Source organism: Atta colombica, unplaced genomic scaffold (genome assembly GCF_001594045.1).
Source record: "Atta colombica isolate Treedump-2 unplaced genomic scaffold, Acol1.0 scaffold126, whole genome shotgun sequence".
NCBI classification, from domain to species: Eukaryota; Metazoa; Arthropoda; class Insecta; order Hymenoptera; family Formicidae; genus Atta; species Atta colombica.
Window position 1 is genome coordinate 774,439 of NW_017259213.1, and position 9,349 is coordinate 783,787.

Here is a 9,349-nt window from a genome sequence, read left to right on the forward strand (position 1 = left end):
ATATAAATTAATATATATATAAAATATTAAAAAATTTTTAATTTCAAGCTGGAAAAAACACATAATTCTCTCTTCATAAGTTTTACGTACTATACAATCAACATGTTCCATCACGGAGCAATTTGTCTCATACATTACTCCATATTTACAGCTGTAATTTAAGTTGCACTTTAAGCATTCTCCACTCAATTCTACACAAGATATCCCGCTCGGACACAGACTAGCCATTTCCTCCTGCAATTTAATGATCGAATTTGTACTCTCAAATATTATAATGAGGTTATTAACATGGAGTTATTACTTAGATTTAACCCATAATAGGAACACATTTTTTTTTATGAAGAAATATTAAAAAGAAGCTAAAAGAATATAAGAAACTCTTGAAACTCGTAAAAGTTTTTTTTTATTAATTTGATTTTCTTTAAGAATTACTACACTTGAACTTAGCATGTAGTACAATAATTAGTCTACATGAATAGAACAAAACTGTGAAAAATAAGATGATAAAACATAAAATTATTTCAAATTGTTATATTATTTAAAAATTAAGAAAATATCCCAGAATCTCATCAAGATCTACTGTTCTAATAATGGATTAAAGAACTTACCTTTTTGCTGCTATAGGCTGGTGTTGAGTTTACATTAGCTTCTTTTAGAGCATAGCTAGTTGCAGTGCCTGCAACAATTGAATCAAATTATAAATGCATGTAAAAAAAGAATCAAATACTTCAATGTTTCAACATTAATACAAATAACTTTACCTTTAATACTGACATTTAGGTCTAATTTTTCATTTGCTGATTAACTTGTGATTAGGCTTAATCTAATGATAATGTAAAATTGTATTTTTCTGTCTTTAGTTAATCACTAAACTGATAGTTTTGTAGTGAATAACTTTGAAATTATTAATACAAAACTATTAATAATAGCTAGAAAAATTTTTTTATATTATATTATTATTAAGTGAGGTTAAGTCTAAACCACAAATTAACAGATAATAAAAAGTCAGATCTCACAAACAATTTCACGTAAACAAATTTTTCTTTGCCAGTTCCCAAATTAGTTGTTAGAGAGCAAATTCACTCACCGTAATCCATGCGAGCCTCCTGAACAGAGGTTGACAGGAGTGCCATGAAAAGGAATATCACATTCTTTGAATTAATCCGAACGACATTCATTCTGCGCGAGAATTCCTCTCACTAGTCGTCGGATGCTTGATTCGTGTATTCGATGTTTCAAGTCTCGACTTTATTATCCAGGTACGTAAAAGAGAAGCACGGCAACGTCTCGTCGAATATTATACACACCAATACACACTACATACACTTGGCGCCATTACATTGACATTAGACATCTTTCACACACGTTCGACAGCTGTAAGCAGCTCTAAGCTTTAATCCAGATGTGTCACAATTATTCGCCCTCATTGGTTAAATGCAAACTTTTTTAATTATTTTTTTTTCATTAGTATATAATAAAAAATATTTTATATTTATGTATTAGAAATGGTTTTTAAATGGTTGTTAAAATTTTATGTTAAATTTTTAACACATTTGAGTGTAATTTAATAAAGGCCTATTTTTTTTCCATAGTTCAGGATTGAATTTTTTGCATGATTCATCCTTTTTTTTCTTTTCACATTAGATAGAAAAAGATAAAAGATGATTATAAATATACAAAAAATTAAAGTAAATTAGAAACAGGCCTATAATATGGCTTTTATTTAAATTATTAATAAAATTATTTTATGTTAAATTAATATTCTACATTTAATATCAAAATAATACAAATCATAAATAAAAAACAAATAACAAAAATATAATGTTTTAAAACGTAAATTTTAAAATGAATGAATAAAACATATGTTAATTTAATATAAATATTAATTTTACTGAAAAAAATATGCTTCCACAGTTTGTTTACCAATTATGTCAGTATTACATATTTAATTTTTTTTACATATATTTGTATTAATTTCTAACATTTATTTATTAAGAACAATATTCGGCTATTTCATTGCAATCATTTTTTGTTATTTTTATTATTAATACATAGTAAACAAAATTTTACATTTATCTATAAGAATGACTTTTATGTAAATTAACACAAAAATTTAAATGGGTCCCGTTTGGGACTCGTGTAATATATTAAATAAATTTAACACAAAAAAATCTTTACACTAATAATTGAGGAGAAACAATATGGAGCAGCCAATCAGATTTCCTACGTCAATTTTTCACTCGATTTGATTCCTTCTCTCATCGCGTTTTCCACATTTTTTCCGATAATAATTCAAACCGGAATGTCGGAAACATTAACGATACTGAGTGTACCAAAAATGCACGCTGCGTCACGCGATTGAAACCGACAATATATACTCAGTACATGCATGATGTAATACATGAATACGTGTTTTGTCATAATTTTGACGAGAGGTCATCTTCAAGGCAATTGTGTCCGCAAATACAAAGAAAAAAACAGAAGATATAACGAGTAAAAAACAAAAGACGGCATAAGCGATGCGATGCAATGTGATGGAGTCTCGCGTGTATGCTCGTTTCCAACAATCAGCTGACTTCCGGTACCACTGTGAGACGTTGTTAGAATGTTAGCGAGGTGTTTCGGCAGTTTCGCCTGACGGAAGAGTGTCCCTTTTTTTTTCGCGAGACAAAACGCGCGCAAGACATAGTTTCCCTTTCGCGGGATCGCGCAAGTCCTTTTCTGCATTCGGCAGTTCCGGCCGGAACGAAGCGATGTGATCTCCGCCTAACCGCATAATAGAATCGCATCTTTCGAAGATCGAATTCTCTGTGTCGTTACCCGATCTCTAACGGGTGATCTCGTGTCGCAGCACATGGTAAGCGGAATTCCGCGATAACAATCGTCAAATAAGTGAGGAATCTGATTTTTTCTTGTCGAGGAAAAATATCCTCTAGGATCCTTGTTATATCCTTGTTACATATGTATTTTGGTCTGTAGGATGCCGTGTAATACTATCGCTGCCAGTTTCGTCATTAATATGAATCCAGAGGGGAATGATGGGAACAACCAGGGTAAAGCAGAGGTCAGATTGGACGTCGGTCTGAAAAATGACAATCAGTCTGTGGACCAAGATGCTAGAACATCTAAGGTACAGCTAGAAAACGGAGCTGAGGAACAGTTGAGGCTGAATAACAACAGCGGCGAGAGTAATATTAAGCTCGTGCTGCCATCCAAAACCTCCGTTGTGCTTTCCAATGGGACAAACTCCATACAAACCCCTGTGTCTGATAGTGCCAATTTTTTGGAGCAGAACGTTTGTCAAGATGCGAACATATCTTCCATATTTACAAACGCGACCGCCAGTATCAAGTCTCAGACTGTAAACACCAATACTGTTAATTGTCAATTGAAGCATAAGACTGTCATGAATGCAAGCTCGTTGAATCTGCCTAAACCCCAGATGCACTTGAATCTATCTTCCACTCAAGCAAATATACACCACAATCATAATTTAGGGCCAGCAGTTCTTAATTCTACTGCAACTACCAGTGCTATGTTACATTCAAGTGTATCTACGTTAAATGTATCAGTAATACCTCCTAATTTATCAATGATTAAATCAAACGATGACATGGATATGAAGAATAATGTGGATTATGCATCTGCCATAGAGAAATGTCCTTCTAAGGTTTCTTGCAGTTCAGATTCTAGTCCAGAAGCAGACTGTTGCTGGACATCAAAATCTTATGGATCTAAACGTGTATTAAATAATATAGGTGGTAGTATAGGTTCAACGAGTCAAGGAACTTGCTCTTTTTTGAGACCTAATATCAATGGCAGTAGAGAAATTGCTGGACCCAGTGGATTGCAGAGAGTATGTTTTCACATATCGATTCTTCTATTGAATGTTTATACTTTTCACAGAATTTAGAGTTTTCTTGCTTTTTTAGACTTCACAAAGAGAACAGATAGAACGGATGGATTCTAGTTCTGGAAATGAAGGAGATATGTCTGATGGAGAAGACTATTGTTTCTATACTTATAAGGGAAACAATGATGTGATTCCTTTAGATCAACAAGAAGAATTGAATCAGGATCATGCAGCAAATCAAGAAGCAGAAGGACAGAACCATAGTGGTAGGTCGAGTCCAGAGATGGATTACTTGGAAATGGATTTTGATCCTGGACCTTCTTGCGAACAGGTAAAATATTTGCTGTATTATGAAATCGAGTCGGATTATAATATTTCTTCTGCCCTCAAAGGATACTGGAGATAGTGATTTGGCCTCCATAAATGAAGATATACAAAATATAGCATTAGATAATGTAGAACAAGACCCAGTGCTAAATGATCTAAGTAGTGGAAAAGTCGTGTCTAGACAGGGATTGGTATTAATGCCGCATACTTTAAAACAAACTACACAGCATGTTAATCATACTACTTTCCAACAATGCACAAGTAATCAATGTACAGTAGAACAAAGTGCAAAGTCGACTTATTCAGCTCCATGGATGCCTAGTACTAGTGCTGGAACTGGTAATTTCACGACTATGACTACTCTAACAATTCAAGTTCTAGTCTTATCATTATACAAGATATTTCACATTATATGAAATTTACAGGAAGATGGGATAGTGCGACACTTTATCGTAATACAGGTTGTCCAGTACGTGAATCATACGGTTATCATAACACAAGTGGTGATCTTATATCGCCTGGTGATAATAGAGATTCGGATTCCGAATTATGGGTTGAGTCTTCAACAGCATCTCTGCCGGACAATTCCAATTTAAATGCCAGGAAGGTTAATCTCATTTCTACGCTTTATCATCGAATAATGGCTAAGAAACTAATGCTCAATAAGCATGCTGCCTTTAATCAAAGTGGTGATTCCAATCTGGTTAATATATTTACTATTAAACAGATTTAAATCATGTTGAACAAACTATGTCTTATTAAATTTTAAACAACATTTGAACAGGAAAATGAATTATGTAACGAACGATTAGATGGATTACCACCAGTTGAAAAAGTAATGCTGTGGAGCGAGCAAGAAGCCACGATGAAGCAAGTTACGCAAATTGGTACCTCCGCCTGTGGTGCTACATCCGCAATTAATGCTTTGGTAATATTCAAGTAGATAGTGTGCAATCCTCTTAATGCTGCAAATGCTTTAAAATATTTGATTAATTAGAAAAAAAAGAATTTTACTAATTGATAAACTAAAAAATACTTCAAATTGTAACATCAAGTGGATCATAGCCATAAATATATAACTTGCAAATTTTTGCAGTAGTTTAGATCGAATCTGTATAAATCATCTATTTTTAGTTGGCCTTAAATGTATCATTTTCGCTGGAAGTATTAGTTAAAGGTGTAAATACGAAATTGAGGGAACTGGGTGTATCGCTACCAAGGTATCTTGTTAGTCGTTCAGTAGCAGGAGCAACTCATAAAGACATAGCACGAGGGATCACTCTGTCCACACATGGTGCAGTTGTAACAAAATTTTTTGCATTTTATCCCGAAAGAAAGGTTTCATTATCTCATTGGTTGCATTATTGGATTTCCAGAGGTGAGAAATTAAAGAATGAATTGTGTTATTCTTTAAACAGGTATAATTAAGTGAAAATATATATTATCGAAATGTATAAATGTAAGTGTAAAATATTATATTTTCACATTTTAGGTGCAGCACCAATCGCGACATTGAATTTACAACATTGCGGAGAAGGTTGCGATATACCGGACGCATGGCATCATCAAATGATATTCGGTGTAGGACAAGCTGGTATATACTTAACAAACCCTTTAGAATGTTTGCCTGAACAGGTTTGTATGATCGATATTAATAATACAAAATTAATAATACAAATTATTACCTGAATATAATTATTATGGACTAATTTAATCATAACTCTTTATTTTTGTGATTTTTAGCTCGTATGGCATCAATTAGTTAGTCCTAGTATTTTATTAATAAGAAAAACAGACATTCTAGCACATTGGAATGAAAATACAGATCTAACGCCGCTTGCGACGATGGATCAAAAGTGGCGAAAACTTAATGTTCTTGGTATGTTATATCTAATATATATATATGTATATATATTTTTTAAGTAGTTTTTTAGTTACAATAATTAAGTTGTAATTTTAATAAAACATATATTTGATACAGGACAAGTTGTAAATATGATACGAGAATCAATGAGCCAAAGGCAACAACCTAATAGCACGACTACTGGTGCGACTCACATTCGCATTCCGGCATCTTACCAAGCAGGCATTACGTTGGTCATGTGTGCTAATTCCGCCGCAGCCACCGAATTGTTACATGCAGAACAACTACCATTGCTCTAGTCTCGTCGATCAAAAATTAACAAATCGGACTGGTCCACTTGGTTTATAACAAATTTTATTAGCAAGCCAGCCCATACTCAATGTTCTTACTAATAGTTCATTTATTATTTAAACCAACAGGATGGATAATTTACATTTTTGACATCAAACGCGTTTGTATTCAAAAAGAATATTGATTAAAATATATTTCAATAGAATATTTCTGTTTTATACATAGTAATATTCAATTATTAAACTACAGAGATATAATATACTTTATAGTATATAGCTTGTAGTCAAAAATAAGCTTACCTTGACAATGTTCATTATAGATATTATTTCTATGAACAGAATACGAGATAAGTGATATAAGTAATTTGATTTTCCATGCTTAATTTTTTTCATTTATATTTATTGGTTTTTTTCTTTAAGAATGTATGTCAGTGATTGCAAGTTTATCTTACAAGTATATCCTGTTAATCAAATGTGTGAACAAAAACGAACATTGTATTTTGTATAAATTTTAATATAGAGTATCTTATTACACGTATTATCTTATGTCGGAATCACGAAGAAATGTTTGTCATAGATATGTTGACGAAAGAAACATTGTGCTGATAAAGCCATAAATATTTTATGTACACATAGATAATGTATAGTCCAACATACTTTTTCCAGTATTTTAAAGAGGTCCTTTCTTTTATAAATCCGACATACTAAAACAATAAGAATTCTTGTTATACAAGGAATTGTTAATATAATCATATGCTATATCTGTTTTCTTTTTAGTCTTACCTTTCTATAAAAGGTGCACGCATACTCGATGTAATAGGAGCGGGATTAGCTTCGTTAAGCTTGAAAACGCTCTCGATACGGGCGATTTCTGTCGAAGTTGTGTCCATGCCACAAAAAGCAGCCCAATCATTTACGACCATACCGGCAGCGATTACATTGCTGCCTCTGTTCACTGTTCCGGTCTAAAATACAATTATCATTTATAAAAATAGAAAATCATAGAATCTTTGTTTGTCTTACCGCAAGTGGCACTTGCAGAAGAGAAGACAACTCGTCTTGCTCTTGAATAGGCATATTCGGATGCACCAAACCACCTTGATTGGATAAAATAGAATACGAACCAACAAGAACATTACTTGCAATAGTTTGTCTAAATACTTCCACATTCAGAGTATCAGCTAAAATTTCTTCAGTTTCCTTCAATTAAAAAAAAAATTAGAGCCATTAAAATAGTATGACTTCAGTTACAAATTTCTTAATCCAATATAATAGGAGATGCATAAAAAATTTACCTTATCCAAATCTGGATGAACTAAGGCAACATAATCATTACATGCTATAACATTGCCTAGAGCAGAGAGTCTCTCTTCCACTCTCTGTACCTTTACATTATCTGGTAAAGAATTCCGAATGTGTTGTAGTTCTGTATCTGTTGTTGTATTTGGTACTAATAATCCATTCTTGTTCGCTGTATTGTAAAGATAAATATTTGTGAGTAATATATATATATATATATATATATTGCTAAATACAGACACACACAGATAACATAGGTAAGAAAAAATTATGACTTTTAAAAACATTCAATTTTTTAGATTAACTTTTTTCTAAGAAGAAATAAGTACATACAGAGTTGGCTTCTTTCACTACGTTGTTAAAAATATTATAAATAAAAAGTATTTAAATTGACTAGAATAGTAACAAACTATACATAAGAAATTTTTTTTTAATCATTATACTATTTTAATTGTTACATATTGCCTAATTATTTAGGTAATATATAATTTTTATGTATATATATTCATTAGATAATAAGTAGACAATGACTAAAAAAAATTTTAAGATTTTTAAGAAAGTTTTTTATGTATTATCTGATGTTTCGATTTGTTTTTGTGCCATACTATTGATAAGTTCTACAATGACTACTAAAAATCTATAGTTCATGTTACATATACTATAGATTTTCAATATTATCAATATACTTCAGAATGTATCCTAATATTTATTATTCAATTAAAGACTCTTAACTTATTGTCACTTCGATAAATGTTATTTTAATATATTTACCAACACACAGTCGACCTATGATACGGCATCCTGCTACTGATGCGTGAATAACTGGAATTGTCTCAGCTAATTCTGCCTCAAATACGCTGTAATTACATCAATAATGAACCATAGAATAATTATAGTTCAATCATATCAAAATTAAATGATAGATTATTGCAAAATAGTAACGTTACGTTTACATTTTGTATTATATATTATATCTTTTTATATTATAGTGTACATTCTAAAGCATGTTATATTGTATATATACTAAAATTTAATGCTTATCATTTCATTTTATCTTGCTTAATAATGTATAATTATATACTATTTTGACACATTTTTGAGGTTATAATGTAAAAATAGGCATCCTGATAATATCATCCTAAATATTGTCGCTTTTATTAACAAACATAATTAATTAATTAAAAGATCAATTGCCAATGCAAATTTCGTGCGATTGCATTATGGGTGACGTCATACTTACCTATAAAAGTTTTCAGAGCCGCCGATCGCAACCAAACAGTAGGAGTTCGTCAACTTGGAGAAGACGCCGATCTCATTGTTGTTCTCGAATTGCACGCGCACCGCCATGACTGTGAAAACGTTGCAAGCTTTTACATCGGCGTTCTTAGATCGAAATATCGTGCGAATGCTCTTAGTGTTCGTACAGATTAAGCTCGTGCGCGAACGCTAACCTCGAAAATTTGGCAAGTGCCGTTCGCGGGCACGCTAACACGAGGTATTTGATTTCATCATGGAACACGAGATGGTGACACTCGCGGCACGCTATCTAAAGTCCCTAGAAATTATGGCAGGTATTCGTTCACCTTTTTATAAGATGGCGGACTCAATTAAAATTACTACAAAAGTTAGGCAAATTCAAATAGCAGAAATATATATATCTAGAAATATATTTTATAATATATATATATATTAATAAATAACAAAATAATTTTTTAA

The 9,349-nt window shown here is 31.9% G+C and overlaps 2 protein-coding genes across 4 annotated transcripts in view; one reads left to right on the top strand and one right to left on the bottom strand.

Moving 5' to 3' along the window:
* The window catches only part of LOC108695192, a 12,253-nt gene extending 5,803 nt beyond the window's left edge, over nt 1-6,450 (top strand). The window contains exons 1-10 of one of the 3 annotated variants that reach the window (XM_018204974.1): nt 1,149-1,259; nt 2,980-3,856; nt 3,933-4,184; nt 4,246-4,519; nt 4,606-4,883; nt 4,965-5,108; nt 5,315-5,558; nt 5,673-5,815; nt 5,924-6,059; nt 6,162-6,450. In XM_018204974.1, coding sequence (XP_018060463.1) covers nt 1,231-1,259; nt 2,980-3,856; nt 3,933-4,184; nt 4,246-4,519; nt 4,606-4,883; nt 4,965-5,108; nt 5,315-5,558; nt 5,673-5,815; nt 5,924-6,059; nt 6,162-6,343 — 2,559 coding nt within the window. In that variant the 5' untranslated portion in view covers nt 1,149-1,230 and the 3' untranslated portion in view covers nt 6,344-6,450. Of the gene's footprint in view, nt 1-1,148; nt 1,260-2,581; nt 2,858-2,979; nt 3,857-3,932; nt 4,185-4,245; nt 4,520-4,605; nt 4,884-4,964; nt 5,109-5,314; nt 5,559-5,672; nt 5,816-5,923; nt 6,060-6,161 lie in introns of those variants that run through there. The other 2 variants (XM_018204975.1, XM_018204976.1) reach the window with 2 other exon arrangements.
* LOC108695196 (eukaryotic translation initiation factor 6) lies at nt 6,427-9,143 on the bottom strand. The gene is made up of 6 exons (XM_018204983.1): nt 8,874-9,143; nt 8,405-8,490; nt 7,630-7,805; nt 7,358-7,534; nt 7,118-7,299; nt 6,427-7,038 (listed from the first exon to the last, which is right to left on the bottom strand). The coding sequence occupies exons 1-6, from the start codon at nt 8,978-8,980 to the stop codon at nt 7,023-7,025; spliced, it is 744 nt and encodes a 247-aa protein (XP_018060472.1). The 5' UTR covers nt 8,981-9,143; the 3' UTR covers nt 6,427-7,022.
* Between the last annotated feature and the right edge of the window lie 206 nt (nt 9,144-9,349).